The sequence below is a fragment of the Vulpes lagopus genome, chromosome 7 (assembly GCF_018345385.1).
Source record: "Vulpes lagopus strain Blue_001 chromosome 7, ASM1834538v1, whole genome shotgun sequence".
NCBI lineage: Eukaryota > Metazoa > Chordata > Mammalia > Carnivora > Canidae > Vulpes > Vulpes lagopus.
In genome coordinates this window covers 501,915-523,463 of record NC_054830.1, presented here as the reverse complement: position 1 = coordinate 523,463, position 21,549 = coordinate 501,915, and the positions used below count along the sequence as shown (strand labels likewise).

Below are 21,549 nucleotides of genomic sequence, written 5' to 3'. Positions count from 1 at the left end.
TGCAGCTGCAGCCTCCCCTTCTGGGGCCTCGAGGGGATGTCCCAGCCGCCAGCATTGGAGAGAGGAGGACCCCTGGCCTCAGCTGCCACCGAGTTTCTCGAACATGAGCCACCAGGTTTGTTTTGCCAAGGGCATGACTGGTGCTCAGTGGGATGCTCAAGTTTTTTTTATTTTCAGGTTAACAGACTTATTTATTTATTTATTAATTTATTTGAGAGAGAGAAGGAGGGGGAGGAAGGGAGAGTCTCCAGCAGGCTCCCTGCTGAGTGTGGGGCCGAGGCAGAACTCGATCCCAGGACCCTGAGATCACAACCTGAGCGGAAATCAAGAGTCAGATATTTAACGGACTGAGCCACCGGGGGCCCCAAAGTTTACATCTTAAACAGTGTTAGGATTACAGGAAAATAAAACACAAAGTTTCCCCACACCCTCCTTTCCCCATTGTTAACATTTTGCATCAACATTCATGCTAAGTTCTTAACTGATGACCAGCATCAGGGCATTATCGGTCACAGCCCGCAGGTGACCGGGGTTCACCGTTGCTGCTGCACGCCCTGTGGGTTCACACGAATGTCACGGACACCGAGCCACCGTCCCCGCGTGGCCCAGAGGAGGCCCTGGCCCTACAGACCCCCTGTTCCACCGAAGCACCGTCCCCACTCCGGGCACCACAGGCCCTGTCACTGCCTCCTCCATGGCTCCGGCTTTTCCAGAAGGTCCTAGACCTGGAGCCACGGGTGTGTGGCTTCCCTGTGTCTGGCTCTGCGGCTCGGTTCTTTTCCGGGCTGAATGACACTCCCTTGTCTGGGTGGAGCGGTCTGCCCATCCACAACTGAACGGCATCTCAGTTGCTCCTAAATTCTGACGAGTGTGATGAAGTATCATAAGTAACAAAGCCACGCAGGGTCCAGCCTGGCCTCCTCATATGGTGGAATGTATGAAGGATCCAGAATTCTGCTCCAGTCAGTCCTGGAGCCCCCTCTTCTGGGGCAAAACCAGGGTTGTTTCTGATGTAGAAAAGCAAACTGTTTCTCAGCAGGGAGACTAGAGCTGCCTGGAGGGCAGGAAGAGAGGTGCCAGGGCACAGCAGCAAGGGACACATGGCTGCGGCTGCCACAGGGCCCTCCGTCCCCTCCATCTTGCTGCCTTTGGACTGGGAGGCGGCCAGGTGGCAGGAGAGAGCGAGAATCATGAGAATCACGCTTGGGTTTCAGAGGAGCCGGGAAGTGGGCCACTAGGGTCAGGCACAGCTCAGGGTGAAGTGCCCAGCCAGAGCCATCAGGAGGCATCCTGGGTCCGTAATCAGGTGTTGGAAAGCAGTTGTGGGCCCAGAATTCACCCTGTGTCCAGGTGTGCCCACGTTGTCACCTGACATAATGGGCACAGAAACCGAACTACTAGCAGGGGCCACAACCGCCTGGGGAGGGCAAAAATGAGTTCCCGCTGAAGACGCCAATCCCAGGCCGTGGCTGGCATCCAGTGCCTCTGGCCAGGGTCCCAGACCCCGCGGCGTGCCTCCTCTCTCTGCCCTTCCTGTGGGAGCCGTGGCCACACATCCTCTGACCCTCCCTATCCCCCCCCCCCCCGCCTCCCTCTGGACTTCCGGCCACGTTGTCGTGGCCGATGCCTTCCTGTTCCCCACGTGCCACCTGGCCTGCGGTGGTAGACGGGTGCGTTCCCAGGGCTCGCTCTCACCCCATTATGTAGGCTCAGAGAGTGCTCTTGTCGTTTCTATAATGTTTCCCTCTTGTTAGCATCCCATGGTTTGCTGAATTATTTCCCTATTGTTGGGCTTTTGGGGTGATTCCAGTTTTCTGCTGCTGTAAATAGCACCAGTATGTCCCCCCCCATAGTGGATTAGGCCGGGGGTGTCCTTCTGAATCAGATTCCTGGGTCAGAGGGAGCGCTGGGTGGGGTCGCAGAGCTTGGGGCAGCTCCACAGGATCGTGCACCTATCATGCCACCTTTATGGTGGCCCAGGGCGGTGGCTAGGATGCCAGCACTCCCAGATGGTGGCGTGGAGGGGCACCTGGGGCCGCGACGTGCACCCGATGCAAGGGAGAAGCCTCTGTGAGCCAAGCCCACTTTGGCCAGGAGCCCCTCGGCTGTCCGAACTTGGCGGAGTGCTCTCCATGGTGCTTTTGAGGCTGGGCCACCCGTCCTGGGGTGTACACGGAACCTGTCCCCGCAGGATGCCAACCAGGAGGGCCCCCGCCCCCAGCAGGCCACACCGATCCAGCTGGTGCTGACCCCGGATGTGTGTGTGGTCAGACTCCTCCCCGCCCCTCTGTCCCAGCTGGGCTGAACCAAGCTCAGGAGGGAACCGACCCCCTGGACTGTCACTGTCACTAACGGTGGCCTGATTTAGCAATAAAAATAGAGACATTTAATGCAACTTAAGTTTCATGTAAACACAAGCGATATTTTAGTGTGTTTCCCGCTCAGTATTTACACCGTAATTGTTTACTGTTTGTCAGAAATCTCAGTTTCGCTAGATACCTTGTGTTTTATCTGACAGCTGTATTTCATCTGCTGCCCAAGGAAAAGTGTCACCTTCCTACATCAGCTCACACGTGGCCCAGGGAGCTCTGGATTAATGTCCCAGGGCATGTGGCTCCCCAGGGGAGGGAAGCCTGGAACCTCCCCAGGCAGGCTCGGATTGGCTGGTGGGGGTCAGGCGCCCACCTCAAGGTCGTGTCCCAGGGGCCTGCCCTGGAAAGGCAGAGGTACGCCTCTGGCCCCCCGAGGAAAAGCCCAAGGAAGGCTCTGATTGGCTGTGTGGTGCGCCCTTGGGGGAGGACTCGCAGCCTCGCAGAGCCCCGCGCTGGGGCCAGCACCTGGCTTCCTGGACGATGCATCCATCCGAGGAGACCTGGGGGTCTGGGCACAGCAGGAAAGGTGGGGAAGCCCCCTCAAGGCTGGCTCTGCCTGCTGTGGGTCCCGAGTGGCCCGTGCCTTGTGTGCACTCAGGACAGTTCGTGCTAGTTCACAGAATGTTCTGGGAGTGCCTGTGGCCCTGGGAAGTTTACATCCCTCTCTGGAGTTGGAGTTCTCTCCTTTCTTTTTTCTTCTTTTTTTTAAAGTAATCTCCATACCCAGTGTGGGCCTCGAACCTACAACCCCCAGACCAAGAGTCCTAGGCTCCACTGACTGAGCCAGCTGGGCGCCCCTGGATTCTTCTCCTTGAACGGGGGCTGGAGAGAAGTGACCCTAGACCAGGGCCCCGGGGTGACCTCAGCCTGCTCTCCTGGAGGGGAGCCTTCCAGAGGCTTCCACGGTTTCTCCTAAGTGTTCATCCCCCCAGCCTTCATGCTGGGGAGGGCCCTGTGCTGTTTGTCCCGCTCCGTGTCGATAGGGTTATTTCGCAGCCTGTGCAGACTCTGGAACAGCAGGCGGGACCCCTTGACGGCGTGTCTCTCTCCTTCCTGCGTCCTGGTTCTCCCTGCGGGGTCGGGGTGGGGGGCGCGCCCTGGTGGGAAGTCACGGCCGGCTCCTTCCTCCAGACACAGGCGCCTGGGAAGGCTCCTCGTCTCCCCACCATCTGGCCTGGTTCCGGGCCAGCTCATGTGCGGAGCCCTGCAGACAGCAGGAAGCGGTGGCTGGGGATTGCTTCCGGCGGCCTTACTGAGCGCAGGACGCCCACTGGTCCCCCGTCCCTGTGGGGACAGCGACTGTAGCCATCAGGCCTCTCCCCAGCGGCGGGCAGGGACCGCCCTGACGTGATCCCACACAGGCCATGTTGTGCGCAGGCCTGTGTGTCAGGGTGGGACAAGCCACCTGTGTCGTCCGGGGGCCACGAGTGTCCACCGTCCTGCTCCCTGAAGGTGGTCCTGTCAAAGCCCAGTGCAGGGTCCCCCCAAGCCCCCGCGGACCTCAGGCTCTCCTTCCAGCCATCCACTGAATGCTTCTCAAAGCAGGCTCCCTGGAACCCCCACCTGTGCTGCAGCCTTGGGCCACACAGGCTTGGCCTGAGGGAGCTCTGAGAAGGCCAGGCCCCTGGGAGGGCCGGTGGGAGCCCCCTCACGAGCCCTCTGCCACACGGACGTCCCTTGGGCCTCGTGCTGCCTTGCCCCAGTCCCAGCCCTGCCTTCAGAGCCCCTCACACGCCCCGAGAGGCTCCTTCGTCTTTGCTGTGCTGCACCGGGTGGGTTCCCGTGCGGACGGGCAGATGGACTCATGGAGCTGTGCAGCCGCTCCCGGACGACCCAGATGGGGGACCCCTGGGTGAAGCTGCCCGGGCAGGGGTAGCAGGGCGCTCCTGACACTCGCTCTGTTTCAGAACACCATGCTGCACTGCTCCTGGTGGAGTCCCTTCTCGCCCACGCCGTACCCAGCCTTCTCCAGCGAAAGCCAGTAAGTTCCTGTGGCCTCCAGGGCCCGACATGCTCCAGCACGCCCGCTCCGTGGCCACCATATCCTCAAGGGCTTTCTAGGTTCTGTGGTCACTGGTTAAACAAGAATAGAGCTCACGGCCAGCGAAGGGCTTCAGCATCCTGCGGAGGGGGTCGTGGGCCAGGCTCTGGCCACATGGAGGCCCCTGAGACTGACCAGCTGTGGCCTGTCTTAGGGAGAGCCCATCAGGAGGAAGGGAGAAGAGCTCCGTGGGTGCCCTCTGGCCGGGGGTGGAGGGGGACGCTGACCCGGGTGTGGGGGGTGAGAACTTTGGGGGCAAAGGAGCTGGGAGGGCACTTTCCTGCAGAGGGCAGCGGCAGGAGGGGTTTTGCAAAGTGAGTAGGAGCTTGGGCCGGGGGTGGGTGGGCAGCAGACGCAGACAACACCAGGCCCAGGAGCCGCCTGCGGAGAGGGCCCAGCAGCACGGAGCCAGAGCCTCAGGGTCTCTGCGGGGCACTGTGCCCTGGTCGCGGGCACGTGGGCTCTCCGCCGAGCTGAGCTCCCCAGGTGCCAGAGCGCTCCCTCAGTCCCGACGCCTGCCCCTCTTCCCTGTCTTCCCGCAGCCAGTTCATGAGCTCCACCTCCTTCATCGCCAGCCAGCCCTGCGCCGACACCAGCTATGGACCCTCCACCACCACCCCTAGCTTCCTGCCAAAGACGGGCGACTTTCCTCAGGTAGGGACCTCGAGCCACAGCCACCCCTCGATGCCCTGGGGCCCAGGAGGCCCCTGCCTCGCGCTGGCAGCCCTGGCCAGGCTCTGGGCCCCGTGGAGCCGCGGCCTGTACTTGAGAACAGCTGGTGTCCCCGCGGCTCCCACCTGGGGCGGGGCCACATCCCTGTCAGCTTGCCGCTCGTGCCCCAGGCGTGGGTCGTGGGGCAGCCTCCGGGAGTGCCCGATCCACTTTCCCAAACCGCAGCACCTTCCTGCCCTGGACAGAGGCCCCCGTGCTTGCTCTGTCTGGGCCTCGGTATCTCAGCAAGGGTCCGCCACGCTGCCCGTGTGCCTGGCCCGAGCGACACTCCGTCAGGTGCACACGCCACCATTGGCGCTGAGGTCCCCGAACGGCCGCCATTGGCAGTGTAACCCGGCCGAAGCGAAGGAAGAGATTCGTGTGATTTCATTTTGGGGGGGAACGAGGTGGAGCATCTCCGGCAAGTGTCCCTCACGGCGGGCCCCGAAAACCAGGTGCCACAGAGATGATGTGGGAAGGGCCCGGGTGGGATCTGAGGCTGGGGCCGGCGGCAGCCTGGCAGTGGTGAGGTGCCCTCAGAGATGTGGGGCACTTGGCGCCACTGGTTCCCCAGCACCGGGTGTGGAAGCTCTCCAGCTTGGCTGGCCCCAGGGGCTCAGCTCCCCTACGCCACAGCTTTCCCTGAGCAGTGGGGCGTGTGGGGCCGGCCGGGTGGCCGTCTGGGAGGACGCGGCTCAGAGCCGCCAGCTGGCATCTGCTGGGCCCACGCGAGGTCAGCTCGGCCTGGCTCCCTCCTCGTGGAGCCCGGCCCGTGTCCATGCAGCGCCGAGCAGGGCCGCGGACCTGCACCAGTGTCCCACCCATCCAAGCCCACCGAGAATCTCGGAACAGGACCGCATGAGGAAACCGGGACTTTGCAGATGTCATTTGGTTAAAGATGGGGACCAGGGGATCCTGGAGCAGGGTGGCCCTAAACCCAGGGGGTCCGGGAGGGACACAGAGGAGAAAGCACGACAGCGGAGACGGTGAGCCCCGCAGCACGGCAGAGGTGCCGGGAGCTGGGGCAGCAGGAAGGGCCTTCCCTGGAGCTTCCTGGGAAGAGCGGCCTGGGGCACCTTGACCGCCTTGACCGGGATGTCCGCCCCGCAGGACCACGGGAGCAGATGCGTCTGCTGTGCAAGCCCTCCCCCATCTTGGGCCTGGAGGAGACGCGAGCACCGTGGGCTCGTCTGGCCCTCCACCCTCCCCGGGGTGTCAGTACAAGGGGCACGGGGGGGCCTGTGGAGCGGCCCGCCAGCCTTGCCAGGTGCACTGGGTGTCTTCTGCGGCCACGAAGCACAAGGACACGCTGGCCTCACTGGTTTAGTGGCTGCTGAGGCTCAGCCCGGGGGCACTGATCTCCATGAGGGGCTGCAGCGGCCGACGGTCCCCGGCCTGAGACCCTCCCCGAGCCTGCCGTCCCTGGCCCTGAGCTCTGGCCAAGGTCCTCCGCACACGTCCCAGACCTGCCACGTTGTGACCTGTGTCCTCTGCGGGGGGTCACCTGCACGACAGGCTGAGGACACTGAGCCCCCCGCAGCGCGCTCATGCGTCCGGCCTGCCCAGAGCCAACACGGTTCCTTCCCCAAGCCTTGGGGCGCTGCCTGTCGTCACTCCCTGGTGGAGCGGACAGCAGCTGCCTCCGCCCACGTTACTGAGCGCCTGCGGAACACGGCCGCGGCCTGCCCTGCACGGGGGCCTCGGACCCGAATCCTGCTTCTAAAGCAGCAGAACCGCATTCAGGCAGAACCTGACCCCGGTGCCAAGCGTGAGGTTAGACAGATGTGAGGCCAGGGTTCAGCTGGGGTGAAGGGCCCTGTGGCCCTGTTGGCCTCCACCACCCCCCTCGTGACCCCTGGGTCTGCGGGCCAAGCCAGGCAGGGCGCCAGAGGAGGCTGAGCCTCGGCCAGTGGACCCACCGCGGGCACTCTCTGTTCCTGCATGACCAGATGACATCACCATGACGACCAGCGAAGCCATAGCCTCGAGGATGTCCCCGTCCTGGTCCTGGGACCTGACCCAGAACATGTCACCGACCAGAGGGGGCCTGGTCGAGGCCCCACAGTGGGGTGACCCTGGGCTCCCGGGGGCCTGGTGTCCTCACCAGGTCCCCCCGAGAAAGAGGCGGGGTGAACCCCAGAGACGGGGAGACCCCGCACTGCTGACGTTGAGGACGGAGGAGGGGCTGGGGAGGGGGCGCTCCTGGAAGGCGGGGGGCAGGGGGTCTTCCTGGGGCCTGGGGGACGTAGCTCTCCATTTTGGACCTCTGAACTCCAGAACCACAGGGTCACGCATGCCGTTGTGGGCCGTGACGTGTGTGTACCTTGTTCAGTACCCGCAGGAGACTGAGGTCCGTGTGAAGCCCCGCGTGGCTGTGGCACACTCTAGAAGTGTTCCCTGACGGGGAGCCCGAGTGGCTCAGTCAGTGAAGCATCTGACTTCAGCTCAGGTCGTGAGCCCGGGGTCCTGCTCCGCCCTGAGCCTGCCTGCCCCTCCCCCACTCGTGCACTCTCTCATTTGCCCTCAAGTAAATAAATCTTAAAAAAAAACAAACTGGAGCTGGGCTGCAGCGAGAAGTGCACACGAAGCTACAGGACAACATACCTCTTCCTAATTGAACCCGAGCCCTGAGTTTCCTGGCAGCCAGAGCAAAAAGAGAAAGGAGATGAGTAGTGTGACTCGTCGCCTGCGAGGAAAAAGCTTCTCTCCCAATTTCTGTCGGGGTCAGCGCCCTCCCCCACCTTCCTGGGCCGGCGTGTGCCCTTGGGTCGCAGCCCGCAGCTGCTCTAGCCTCCGCCTCTCCGTCTGAGGGCCTGCTTCCGTCCGATGGCACTAGGGCTGGACGGTTGGACACTACAGGGCCTGGGGCCCTCCCTTGCTTCCACACAGGAGCCAGCTGGTGGCAGGTTGACTGTGCCCCTCTCTGGGCCCAGAGGGGGGTGGTTTTGTTTCTGTTTTAACTTTTATTTTTAAGTCAAGTCCACGCCCAAAGTGGGGCTTGAACTCATGACCCTGAGATGAAGAGTCACATGCTCCACTGACCGAGCCGGCCAGGCACCCTGGGGCTCCCGTTTTACCACTTCTGGGTGGGGCCTACATCCCGCGGGACCCCGCTGTCAGGAATGCAGAAGGTCGAGGCTAAGCCCCGCTCCCGCTCCCGCTCCGAGGCCGGCTGCCGGTCCCACCGGACCCACTGCGGCGGCCCCAGCGTGGAGGGCCAGAACCTGCGCCCTGGGCTCGCCTAAAACCTTAAGGTCTGATACCCTTTTCTGTGTGTTTGAAGGTTTTTGTAACAAAATGAATTTCAGGGTAGTCGAGGTCTGTCGAGAGCGCCAGGCCGCAGCCGAGCCCGCCAGCCCCACCAGCCCCGCTCGCTCTCCGGTTTCCTGGTGTGTCGCCGTCGGGGGGCACAGCCGTGGTCTGTCCTCACAGCGAGGACCCTGCCGCGCCGTGAGCACCAGAGCAGCCGGGTCGGCTCCGGGGCCCCTGGTGTGCGAGGGGCGCTGTGTTCTCGGCACCTGCAGCCCGCCCCGCCCGCACCCCCGCGATGCGTCTCCCTGCAGACGGTGCTGACCCCGAGCCCCCACCCCGTCCGCTCCTTGCCCCCTCCCCCGGCCCTCGTGGTGGTGGCCGTGGTGGCGGTGGTGGATTTCACCCTGCACTGGTGGGTGTGCCCTATGGTGACGGTCACCGGGCTCTGTCCTTGCTCCTGTGTGTTGGTCCCCGGGAGGGCTTCCTCAGGGAGAGCTGTCCCTTCCCTGCCCCTAGTCACATGTTGCTGACGGCCTGGGCCACGGTCGGTGCCGTCCTATTCCCTGCGTCTGTGTTGGCCTCGGGAGTGTCCGTCCCTGTCCCCCCTTGTAGCCGTAGGGATGGTCCAGGCTGAGCCCATGGAGACCCCCCTCAGCCTTCACGCCACCTGTCTCCCCGAGGAAGGGCCTCTGCTGACTTGGCACCTGCGGCTCTCGTCGGTGACCCGAATGGTCGAGGGGCCCTGTGGGGGCCTCCTACCCCGGGAGGGCTGCGTTGCTGTGGGTGCAGGGCGTTCCTTTCCTTCTGCACTCTTAGGATGTGAATCGCACATCAACTCGGTGGTTTTTAGTAAATTTGCAGGTCATGCGAGTATTACCTCTTCCAGAATATTCCAGTAATTCTAGAATATTCCATCATCCCAAGAGGAAACCCCAGATCCACCAGCTGTCACCCCAGCCCCCGGCCCCCCGAGCCCCCTCCCCGTGCATGGACGAGCCCGTCCTGCACATGTCACACATGTGGACTCCCACCTGCGGGGCCTCCTGTGTCTCGAGCCCTCCCTGAGCATCGGGAGCTTGGGGTCCATCCCTGGGGCGGCGTGTGGGCACCTCGCTCCTGCTCGGGGGCCCAGGGATGCGCCCGTGGGTGGGGGATGTGTTCCGTTTATTGCTCCTCGCTGATGGGCACCTGGGTGGTTCCCACACTGTGGATTTTGGTGATCGTGAATTGTGCTGCTGTGAACACCCGTAAACAAGCTTCCGTGTGGACCTGTGTTCCAGGTGTGGCTGAATCTGATTGGGGGCACTGCTTGGGGACGTGTTGAGGTCAGGTGCGGGGGACGACTCAGCGTTGCAGATCAGCCCTCCCAAGGCCTCGTGCCTCCGGGCCCTCCTCTGCGTTCTCCCCACCTGGTTGCCTCTGGGGTCCTGTTGTGGGTGTGGCCGCTCTGCCCTCTCACGCTGCCTGGCACACGTGCCCTAGGAGCGGGTGCTGCCCTGAGCCCTCCTCCCAAGTCCACCTGGACCCCTAACATCCTGGCCAGGCCCTGGGGGCGCTGGGGGAGCCTGCACCCTGAGCGCCTGCATGCAGTCAGCGGGGCAGGCAGCGGCCCTGAAAGTCCCTCTAGGCATGCCGGGTGGGTCCTGCATCCACCCAGTACGGACACTTTCCGTCTGCCAGCCTGGGGCTTCTGGGAAGCAAGGATGAGGTCACAGCTCAGAAAAGTGCTTTGCAAACTCTCAGCAGCTCTCCGCTGAGGGGCGGGCGGCATCGACTGCTCCGCAAATGGATTTCAGCAGGGATCAGAGGTCCAGGCTCGCCCCCACCAGCAGGCCCCCAGCAGTTACTGGCAGCAAGAGTGAGCAAGACGTTTCTCCTCGACGGAAGCCCCTGGCTCACACTGAGCCGCGGCCAAGAGCCCGCCCCGTGGTCTGTCCTGAGGGCCACAGGCCAGCGGAGCAGGAGCATGGCTGTCCCCAGAGGGTCTCTGCACAGACACTGGACTCCCGGAGCCAGGGGACCAGGAAGTGAGGGGCGGGGAGGCCAGGGCTGCTGCACGAACAGGCTCCTGGAGAGGGCCCTGCAGAAAGCCCCTGGTCGGGGTCCAGCCACAGCAGCAGGGCTCCAGCGCCCCTCGGCTGCTACACCGTGAAGTGCTCAGGGGCAGTTTTCTGGCTGAGGCCACTGTCCCCACAGCTCTAGGCTAACAGGGCGGTTCCTTAGGGCGCCACGTGAGCTGGAGCAGCTCCCGCAAAGCACCCCAAGTGGGGCTCTGGTGAACCACAGAGCAAGCCCTCATGGTTCTGGGGCCAAGGGCCCCTCCGGAGGCTCCGCCAGCTGGGGGAGGACTGGACGAGGCAGCGGGGAGCGGGGAGCCCCAGAACAGACTGGGGGTTCTTGGGAAGCACAGGGCAGCTGGGCCATGCCCGTCCCTCCACCCCCGGGCTGGCCACAGGACAGAGGGTCAGCCTGGGGCCAGGGAGGGCCCCGCCAGACGGCCCCACAGCTCCGAGGCAGCCAGACAGGGACGGAGCGAGGCAGCCCTGCTTGTGCTTGTGCCTAGGTCACCGAGTGTGACTTCCCCTGGGGCCGAGCAGCCCCGCCACCTCCATCCAGGCACATAGTCACGCAGGCCTGTGACGCCAGGGGACAGGGTGGCCCGGTGGGTGCTGGCTTCCCTGTGTCGTCCAGGCCACCCTTGCCCATCAGTGAACTGTGTGGCGCTGAGATTTCGGGGACGGAAGTCAGAGGTCAGAATCCGTGTTGGCAGCGCGACGGACTCTATGCCTGTTACCTCGGACGATGAGAGCTCGGTGTACGCGCTGTGCGTCTTCTACTTTGGTTCCTCGTGATTGTTTTAAAACAGAGTCCAAATCCACGCTTCTGGGGTGCCTGGCTTGCTCAGTCAGGGGAGCGTGGGACTCACGATATCAGGGTCTTGAGTTTGAGCCCCATGTTGGGGGTAGAGGCTATTTATGAAAAAAAAGAATGAGTGAATAAAAACTGTTACAGAAAGTAAAAGAAAACCCACCCTTTTAAGGTCGAATTCACAGGGTCGTGCACCCACCAGCCTATCGAGTTCCAGAACATTCCATCACCCCAAGGGCACCCCATCCCCATCAGTCATCACCCGCCCCCCCAGCCCCCTCCCCGTGCGTGGACGAGCCTGTCCTGGACGTGTCACACGTGTGGACTCGCACCCCGAGGGGCCTCCTGTGTCTGGTTCCCTCCCCGAGCATCGGGGGCTCAGGGTCCGTCCCCGGGGCAGTGTCAGGGGGCCTCGGTCCCGCTGGCGACCAAGTCGCGCTCCCGCACATGGCTGGGCCACATCCCCCGTGGACGTGCGATGGTGGGTTTTGTGTGACGTGCGTCCTCGTTGCTCCCCGGGCGCGGAACCGTGGGGTTGGTCGATGACTGCGTGCGGCTCTTCCAGGGACCGCGGGGCCGTGTCCGAAGCGGCTGCCCCGGGTCACGGCCCCCCGGCCTGGTGGGGTTCTGATGGCTCCGCGTCCTCGCGTCCTCGCCGCCACTTGTCATCGTGTGTTGCGGGCAGGCCGCGTGTCCCGGGTTCTGGGGTGCGGTGCCTGGGCCCAGGGCGCTGGGCCGCCCGCCGGGGTGTCGCTGCTGGGACTTTCCCTTTCACAGGCAGCGCCGGCGCTGGGGCCAGGCAGGGGCTGTGCTGCCTGTGGCCTGTGAGGTGCGCACACGCCCGTGACCCCTCACAGGCCGCGACCAGGCCGGGGCCCCGCAGGTGTCCGGGACCCCGAGCTTGCTCCTCTCGGCCGAGGGGCGACACCGCCACACAGAACCGTCCCCCGAAGTGGGGCTGCTGAGCGCAGCTGTTGTTTCCCGTGGGACAGGGCGCCGGGGGCCTGGTGCGAGGTCTGTGAGCCTACCTGGAGCTTGAGGGCACTGCCCTGCCCGTGCCCCGCTGTGTGCAGGGCCCAGGGGCCTGGGGTGGCGGGAGAGGAAGGAGCGCGGTGTCGGGACAGCCGTGCCCCTTGGCAAGGGTCCAAGACAAGGAGCAGGGCGGGGGGGGGGGGCAGGTTCCCACGGGGAGGCCCGCGGGTGGGGCCGTAGCCGGGCAGGGCCCTGCTGGGGGCGCCCAGTGGGGCCCCACACAGGCCCGGTGGCCCGGGCGCGGCGCGGGCGGGGCGGCGGGCCGGGCCTGCGGTGGATTCCGCCCAGTACAGGAATCCTGGCCCTGCCGGTAATCGGCGCTTCCCGGGCTGCCATCATTTCCTGAAAGTCAGCGCCCGAGGGGAAGTAGGCGCCGCCGCTGACTAAAGCCACATGCAAATGCGGCGGGGCCGGGGCCGGGGCGGGAGCGGGGCCGCGGGATGAGGGAGCCGCCGTCGGGGACCCGGCCGCGCTCGGGCTCGGGGACGGGGACGGGGACGCGCCGCCATGTCCCAGCTGCAGTTCTGGCTGCACTTCGCGGCCCTCAACCAGGTAAGGCCCGGCCTGCCCGCTCCGCCTCCCCCGCCCTGCTCCTCCTCCTGCTCCGCCGCCTCCGCCTCCCCCGCGGGCCGGGATCGCTCTGGCCCTGGCCGTCCCCCCCCGCCCCCCGCCCCAGGGTGGCCGCCGGGACAGCTGGTGCAGCCCCCCGGAGCAGGACGGGCGCCGGCCCAGGGCTAGCGGACGCACCTGTGTCTGCCGGGCGCTGCTGGGGTCCCAGGGGAGGCCCAGAGGGGTCTGGGGCAGCCCGGCCCGGCCCGCTGGTCTCTGGCTGAATTAGGGGGCACCTTTTGGCAGCTGCACCAGGTCCCACCAGGTCCTCGCTTGGTCCAGGGAACCCCAAACTCTGAGAGCTGGTGACCACGGTAGCTGACCCTGTGACCTCCCTGGTCCCCCAAGCTCTCAGGGTGACCGCCACTCCCTGCCCCTGAGGGGCTGCAGCCCACCGAGTAGGGTGGGGGCCTGGGGTCCGAGGACGTCTCCGTGGGGTGTCCGTGGACGGTGACTGCGACTGGGTCACCTTGTAGGGCTGCTGGGGCCACCGGGCATCACGTCCTGATGCAGCAGGTCGCGCGGTCTCTTCCTGCCACCCACTGTGTAAGGGAGCGGGCTGAAGGGGACCCCCCGGTGACCCCCGTGAGGCCCTGCGACCCTCGGACCCAAGAGTCTGGGAGGGTCGGGGATCTGGGGAAGGCGCCATCCCCAGAGTGGGCGGAACCCGTTACCTTGGAGCAGCGTCTCCCATGGGAGGAAGGGGACAGCACCGAGCCCCCGGCCCCTCCTCACCGTAGCGCGCTGTGTCCCCACCGACCAGGCACCGATACTTCATCACCAACCAGAGGTCCCCGCGGCACCTGTGTCCCCTGCCCAGGACCCCTCATGGCCCCTCCGGGCTGACACACTGTCCGCCTGTCCTCGCGTGGATGCCCTGGGCATCGGGAGGACGACTGGCCGGGTCCTGCAGGACGTCCCCAGGCCGGGCTCGTCCCATGACGGCTCTGAGGGAAGAGCCCCGCTCGCGCCATCCCGTCGGGGTCCCCGCGGACGCTGGCTCTGGTCTCCTGGCCGGGGGTGCTGTCCCCGTGGAGCACCGCCCTGAGCGTCCACCTTGGCCGGTCCATTCGTCTCCTGCCCTCGTCAGGGCTACTGCCCCCCGCCTGCCCCCCGGCTCGCAGCTGTCCCCCGCTCAGGAAGCAGGGCCGCCTCTCGGGGCCTCTGGGGGCTGCCAGCTTGATGGGCTCAGGGGCTCTTGTCGCCCTGACCAGGCTGGGTGGCGCCCTCTGGGAAGGCCGCGCTCCGACGCCGTTCCACGGGGATGTTAGCAAAGACCCCCGGCCCCTGTACCCACCCCCGCCCCAGGCAGCCCCGGGAGGGGGTCCCTGCCCCAGGGTGCTTCACAGGGACCCAGCGGCCCGCTTCTGTGGCCTCCCCGCCTCTGACCCCAGCCTCCTGGAAGTGGCGGACTCCCAGGAGGTCCCGGTGGGTGGAGAGAGCAGGCCTCAGGGTCAGCGGGCCAGACCCCTCCTGGCACCTCGGCGCCCCCGGCCCCTCTGGGCGCTGGCTGCTGGGCCCTCGCGCTGGGCCTGGGCACCCCAAGGAATGGCACGGTGGCCTCTGGCCTCTCGGGTCGCTGTGGCCTCCTGCCTCCTTGTGCTGCAGACTCCTAAACTTTCCGGGCCACCGCCTGCCCGGGCGGGTCCTGCCCCCACTGGCTGCCTCCTCTCCCGCACTTGCCCAGGCTGTCAGGTCCGGCCAGGGTCTGCCTCCCGTGGGTTCAGGGTGGGTGCAGCCCAGGGGCGGGAGCGAGTGGTGGCCCCTCTTGCCCCCCTATGCCGGCAGCCACCGGGGTCCAGGCACGCAGCCTCACGCCGCTGATGTGGCCGAGGGTGGTCTTTCCTGCGCAGACCGAGTCGCAGCCGGGCTGTGTGACCACCCCATCCAGCACACACATGACCGCAGCTCCTGCCCATCCCCACCCACCCCTCCCGAGGGGCCCTGCACGACAGACCCGAGCCTGCCTGGTCCCGGGGCTGTGCGCGCTCTGGGGTCCAAACAGGCCCTCGGGAAGCTGAGTGCCATCTCCTGGAGACCCCCCCCATAGAACAGGGATCTGATTCCAGCACAGAGTGATGGGAGGGGAGCTCCCCGGTGGAATGGGGCGGTCCCCAGCCCTGGCCGAGACCAGGGCCTGGTCCCAGTGACTGGGGGCTCCATGGATGCTGCCCTCCACCCCTAGAAGCCCGCTCACCTGGGGTGAGCCAGGTACAGCAGGGTGGGCTCCAGGCCCACCGGTATCTTCCTTCCCAGACTCCCAGACCCCGCTGGCTGGCCCTGGCCGTCTCCTGCCCCACCCCGCAGTGGTTAGTGTTCAGGCGTCGCAGCCCACTGGCCCTGGCCCTCCAACGGCCCCGACAGTCACGCAGGGCCCGGGGGCTCCTGGGGGCCCCTCCATTGCTCCTGCACCCCGGCCAAGGAAATGCCCCCACTGATGTGACACGTCCACGTGACTGGGGCCTTTGTCACGGGGTTAGCTTAGAAGAGCCTCATCTGGGAGGGTCTGTGGGGCTTCCCTCCTGGTGAGGAGTCGGCTGAGGGCTGTGCGCCGCCCCCACCCCCACCCCCCTGACCTGGGCCTGCCCCCTCCCCGGTTCAGGTGCTCAGGGTCTCTGTCTGTGAAACGGACACCTACTGCCCTCTCCTGGTGGCCAGTGGCACGGACACCGCAACCCACAGGGCCTGTGTGGGGTGTCTGCCTCGGGGCCCACTCCTGGCTGGTCCAGGAGCCGCCAGGTGTCCTCACGGCGGGGGGGGGGCTCCGTGTCCGTGGCCCTGGGGCGGGGCAGCATGGGAACAGCCCTGGCATTGCAGCAATAGTCTTTTATTTTTTTATTTTTTTTATTTATGATAGTCACAGAGAGAGAGAGAGGCAGAGACACAGGCAGAGGGAGAAGCAGGCTCCATGCACCGGGAGCCTGATGTGGGATTCGATCCCGGGTCTCCAGGATCGCGCCCTGGGCCAAAGGCAGGCGCCAAACCGCTGCGCCACCCAGGGATCCCCCGATAGTCTTTAAATTTAGGTTTCTAGGGGCGCCTGGGAGGCTCAGCGGTGGAGCGTCTGTCTTGGGCTTGTTCCTGACCCCGGGGTCTCGGGATCGAGTCCCGCATCAGGCTCCCTGCAGGGAGCCTGCTTCTCCCTCTGCCTGTGTCTCTGCCTCTCTGCGTCTCTCATGAATAAACAATTAAAACCTTTATTTATTTATTTTTTTAAATGATGTCCTATTATGACTTTTCTTTTTTTTAATTTTTATTTATTTATGATAGTCACAGAGAGAGAGAGAGAGAGGCAGAGACACAGGCAGAGGGAGAAGCAGGCTCCATGCACCGGGAGCCCGACGTGGGATTCGATCCCGGGTCTCCAGGATCGTGCCCTGGGCCAAAGGCAGGCGCTAAACTGCTGTGCCACCCAGGGATCCCTAATTAAAACTTTTATATAAAAGTTTAGGTTCCTAAACTACGTGTAACCTGTACAGCAAACTTCCCCCTTGAAGGAGCGGGGCTCTCTGTGTCTGGACATGTGAGCACTAGTGTCACATGCTCCCAGTGTCACTTAATTCCAGAACATTCCATCACAAAGGCAACCCCATCCCTGTCAGCTGTCACCCCTCACCCTCTCCGCAGCCCCCCTCCCAGCCCCCCCCAGCCCCCTCCCTGTCCGTTGTGGAGCCCGTCCTGCACGTGTCACACACGTGGACTCCCACCCCGTGGGGCCTCCTGTGTCTGGTTCCCTCCCTGAGCATCGTGGGCTCTGGGTCTGTCCCCGGGACGGGTGGGGGGGCCTCGCCCCTGCTGGTGGCAGGAGTGTCCATTGTGTGGCTGGGCCCTTCTCATCCTGCTTATCTTCCAGGACTCCGCGTACCTCGATGACCTCTCCAACGCCTCCATTTTCTCCTCGTCCGTGGACTCCCTCTCAGACATCGCAGACACGCCTGACTTCCTGCCGGCTGACAGCCTCAGCCAGGTGCCCACCATCTGGGATGTGAGCACCGGCCCCTCCACTCAAGACAAGGTCAGCTCACCCTGAGGACTCTGCACGGGCAGCTGTCCCAGGGCCCCTCCACAGGCCGGGGGCAGATCCAGGTCGCCCACCAGTGAGGTGGTGGTTCAGGGGTCCAGAAAATACAGAGGCGGGGGTGGCAGGGGGCGGCTCCTGCGCTGGGCTCGTCAGCCGTCCTGCGAGGGGTCCCGTCCCAGGCAGGCCCCGCTCACGGCCTCTGGGACGGCCTCTACACCGTGCTCCGCGGGGCAGACGGGGTTCACCGGGGGTTCACCAGGAGACAAGCAAAGGGCAGCTTCTAGCACTGGTTCTCCCTCTGGTGATTCTGGGCAAGGTCTGGAGGCGTTGCGGCGGGCGGGCGGGGGGTGGGTGCTCCTGGCTTTGAGTGGGTGGGAGCCCACGAGCCAAAGAGCTGGCTTGGCATCTGTCACGCTCCCGGTGCAGGACTCTGACAGGGAAGTGTGGGTGACGTGAGGCCAGATGGTGAGCAGGGTCCTCAGGCGTGCCAGGGCCGGGCGGCGGGCGCGTCGGTGAGGGACCCCCACCCCATCCGGGCCCGCCCGGGGTTCTCTGCCCGGAGAGCAGCCCCGAGCTTTCGGGAGCCAGAAGCCTGGTTCGAGGCTCTGAAAGGCGGCATTGGGAACGCGGAGGAGGGCCACGTGCGCCGGAGGGAGGGCAGGCTCCTCATCAGAGCCCACGGAGCCCTGCCCGGTGGCACCGCGAGCGGGCGTGCTGTCTGCCCAGCCACCTGGAGCTTCCTCGGCACCTTTGGCCCCTTAGGCAGGGTCAAGTGGACAGGTCTGGGAGGCCCGGGGCCCCGCCTGGGCCCGGCAGAGTGACAGGAGGTGCCCAGGGCCGCCTGGCGCAGTCCCTGTCCTTGATAGCCTTGGGCGACCCAGGCCCCCTTCGCAGTCGGGGCGAAGGGCCTGTGAGCGGCGCCCTGCTTGGCGGAGACCGTGAGGCGGAGGCGGCACGAAGCGGCCGGCAGGAGGGCGGCTGAAGCCTGGCGCCCACAGCCTGCTGCTGCCAGCCCGCCAGGGCCCTGACTCAGCCTTCCAGGAACCCGGGCCTGAGGCTGTTTGTTTTTGTTAACTTAAAAAAAAAGGGGGCCAGGGATTTGAATATGGGTTTCTGGCTCCTAGCACTTTCATCACATTTTTTTCCCCAAAAACCTTGGGCACGTTCTTAACCTTTGAGAACAGCTGGAGTCAGTAAAAATCAAGCGGGTTATCTCACGACCAAGCCCCTTCGGGACCCCTGTCATCCCCCCCCCAGGACCGTAACGGACCCTGGAGCTCCACGTGTGCCCAGCAGTGAGCCCCTAGCGCTTGCGGTCACTGGTCTCGGGAGGAGGCGGGGCCTGGAAGGGATTTCTTCATTTATTTTTCTTTTTCTTATTTATTTAGATTTCATTTCTATTTTGTTTTTCACATTCACGGTTTTCAGGACAGCCGCATGACCTACGTGATTTTTATCTTAAGGGGAAGCCTGTTTTGGAATTGCTGACCCTGGTCGGGCCCCTGCTGTGTCCCCACTGTGTCCTGGGGCAGAGCAGTAACCCCCGCCCCCCCCCCCCAGCCTCAGTGCACTGGACAAGGGTGTGGTCACTCCCTGAGGGTGGCTAGGTCGAGGGCCAGGGGTGACAGGGCCCCCGAGGGTTTGGGTCTCTGACCCCAGGTAGGCCTCATGCACCCAGGCACCCGCTTTGTGCACCAGGTTCTTGGTCTCCTTGGACCAGCCTCAGGTGCTCTGTCTCCCTAGGCCGTGACTGTGGTCTGGGACGTGGGACGTGTCCTTCCTTCATTTCTCTGTGTGATGGGGGTTGTAGCCCGTCTCTCCAACCAGCTGGCAGGCCGTGGGAGGGAGGCAGGCAGCTGGCGGGGGTGGGGGGCATGCGGACAGTGCAAGAACGGGGCCAAGCTGGGGGCGCCATGCAGGCGCTTCCTCCCCACATCTCGTCCGCTTTCCCCTCTAGCTGCTCCTGCCCAGTGGGCCGTGGACGGGCCTCGAGGACCCTGTGTCCTCCCTTTCCAGCACCCCGCTTCTTGTCAGCTACCAGGTAGGCTGGGCCCCTCCGCAGCGCTGCCTGCCCCTTGTAGATGCTCAGAAGCACCTGTTTAGAAGATGGGTCTGCCCATCTTACAGACGAGGAAACAGGCCCTGGGGACGCAGCACACTGGGGTCGGGAGGGCCACTCCCCAGGCCTGTTCACTGCGCAGGCGGCGCCCTGGGGAAGGCCGGCCGGGCCGGGCAGGACAGGCCCATCCAGCCCTGGCTACAGCTCTGGCACTAACCTTCAGTCTCAGAGTCAGCCTGAGGAAGAAGATGAGGCAGAGGAAGACGAAGGAGAGGAGCTGGGCCACACAGAGACCTACGCAGACTACGTGCCGTCCAAATGTGAGTGCCCGCGGCACCGCCAGGCCCGCATGGCCCCAGTGGGCTCCAGCCATAGGCAGGGGCAGGGCTGGAGGTTGCCAGCTGGCTCCTGGGTTTCTGGAGGGGGGAAGGCTCGGGAGCTGTGGGCAGGCCTGGGGGCAGCTGTGTAATCCCCACGTCGGGGGTAGCAGAGAGTGGTTGAGAACTAAGCCCACGTTCCTCCGTGAGCAGGAGTTTATGATTCTGCAAAGCCCCAATGGGCCCTCTCCCCTGGTCCCTGCTCTGCCCCTCTCCCTTCTGGGAGCCTCCCCCAGCCCACCCTAGCCCCTGGCTACCAGCCCTGACAGCCTGACCTGCCCCTGACCCGCCCCTGGCTGTGCCTCTCCAGCCAAGATCGGGAAACAGCATCCGGACCGCGTGGTGGAGACCAGCACACTGTCCAGTGTCCCACCGCCAGATATCACCTACACACTTGCCTTGCCCGCTTCGGACAGCGGGGCCCTGTCGGCGCTGCAGCTAGAGGCCATCACCTACGCCTGCCAGGTGACCCCGGGGCTCCCGTGTGGCCCACGTCCCGTGTGGGAGGCCCGCCAGGCACGGGGAGGCCCAGCCTGCCAGGCCCTGACCGCCTCCCTCGCCCGCAGCAACACGAGGTCCTGCTCCCCAGCGGGCAGCGGGCCGGCTTCCTCATCGGCGATGGCGCGGGCGTCGGCAAGGGGCGCACGGTGGCCGGCATCATCCTGGAGAACTACCTGCGGGGCCGGAAAAAGTCTCTGTGGTGAGTGTGCCCTCCACCCTCCACCCAGGCTGGCGGGGGAGTGGGTGCCGTGGCACCCACCAGCCTGCACCCCTAGGTTCAGCGTCTCCAATGATCTCAAGTATGACGCGGAGCGCGACCTGCGGGACATCGAAGCCCGGGGCATCGCGGTGCACGCGCTGAGCAAGGTGGGTGGGGTTGCCCCTCCTGGGGGGGGCCCCCCCAAGCTCAGTCCGGCCGCACCCCCACACCCGCCCCTCTCCCCCAGATCAAGTACGGCGACAACACTACCTCAGAGGGCGTCCTCTTCGCCACCTACTCTGCCCTGATCGGGGAGAGCCAGGCCGGCGGGCAGCACCGCACGCGCATCCGCCAGATCTTGGAGTGGTGCGGGGAGGCCTTCGACGGCGTCGTATCCTGGCTGGAGGCGGGTCTAAGGGAGCGAGGGGCCAGGCGGGTTAGGCGGGTTAGGCGGTTGTGAACCAGAGGGCCGGAAAGCCAGAGAGGGGTGTGGGTGTGGGTGTGGGGTCAGAAGGAGGGGCGGAGCCGTGGGTGCAAGGAATTCCTGGCAGGAGGTCGCCCCCAGGGAGCACTGTTGTCCTCTGCTGTCTGCCCGGCCTCCTGGCTCCAGCAGGCCGGACCCCTGACCACAGGCGTGGGAAGGGGCCCGAGGGGGTGGGGCCTGTGGTTGCAGGAATGGGGTGGGGAGCACCTCCTCCCCTCCCCCTCCACTGGGGGGGCAGCTAGGGGGCAGTGGGGCCGGAGGCCCGGCTGCGGGGCTGGGGGCTCTGCTGGCCCGTTGGTAGGTGTTGGTATACGTGTGGGCTCCAGCTACACGCAAGAAGGTCCAAGCACAAGCGGGGCAGTCTGGCGTGGGTCGTGTGTTAACTGCTTGTCCGTCCCGCACATCGGGCGTCGGCAGCGCTCTGCCAGCAGATCCCCATCCGTCTGCCCCAGTGAGGTGCCCGGTGTGGGGCCCATGGCCCTTACTGGGGGTTTCTGCTCTGCTGCCCGCTCCATACCCCGGGCCCTGCCCCCTGGTGTGCCTGCTGTCTCTGCACCGCTGCTGCTGCTCTGGGGCAGGGCCCGGCCCTCACTGAAGGGTTGGGGGGGGCCTCTGCGTAGGATGTTCCGCCCCAGACGCTGTGCCCTGTGTACCTTGGCACATCACTTTTCTCCTCCCTGGGCATGTTTGCTCATCACCACGTGTCCTGCCGCCCTGTCCTTACTCAGCCATTTCCCTGTGTCAGGGACACTGCGGGGGTTTCCAGCGTCTCTGTTGTAAACAGCCCTGAGTGGTCGGGCCCGGCCGGGGTGACCCATCGCTGCTTCTCTTTCCTCGGGCCCATTCCCAGAAGCAGGGTGACTGGCCCCAAGGCCACCCGGCACTCTCCAAAAGCCCCTGTCGCTTCTGGTCCCAGCCACAGATAGGAAGAGGGACGCTGGCCCTCTGTGTCCTCACAGTTCGATGGGCAGGTCACGGGTTTACTGTGGTCGGACACTGGCCGGGCTACAGAGCGGCTCCCAC

General features: G+C 65.2%; 1 protein-coding gene across 7 annotated transcripts in view; it reads left to right on the top strand.

Annotated features, from left to right (window-relative positions):
• Positions 1–21,549, top strand: part of SBNO2 (strawberry notch homolog 2) — a 46,007-nt gene that overhangs the window by 13,647 nt on the left and 10,811 nt on the right. For 6 of the 7 annotated variants that reach the window (XM_041761116.1, XM_041761117.1, XM_041761114.1 and 3 more), the window contains exons 3-11: positions 4,280–4,353; positions 4,956–5,067; positions 16,739–16,900; positions 18,864–18,947; positions 19,189–19,285; positions 19,653–19,807; positions 19,909–20,042; positions 20,119–20,209; positions 20,290–20,433. In XM_041761116.1, coding sequence (XP_041617050.1) covers positions 4,280–4,353; positions 4,956–5,067; positions 16,739–16,900; positions 18,864–18,947; positions 19,189–19,285; positions 19,653–19,807; positions 19,909–20,042; positions 20,119–20,209; positions 20,290–20,433 — 1,053 coding nt within the window. Of the gene's footprint in view, positions 1–4,279; positions 4,354–4,955; positions 5,068–12,628; positions 12,829–16,738; positions 16,901–18,863; positions 18,948–19,188; positions 19,286–19,652; positions 19,808–19,908; positions 20,043–20,118; positions 20,210–20,289; positions 20,434–21,549 lie in introns of those variants that run through there. The other variant, XM_041761119.1, reaches the window with a different exon arrangement.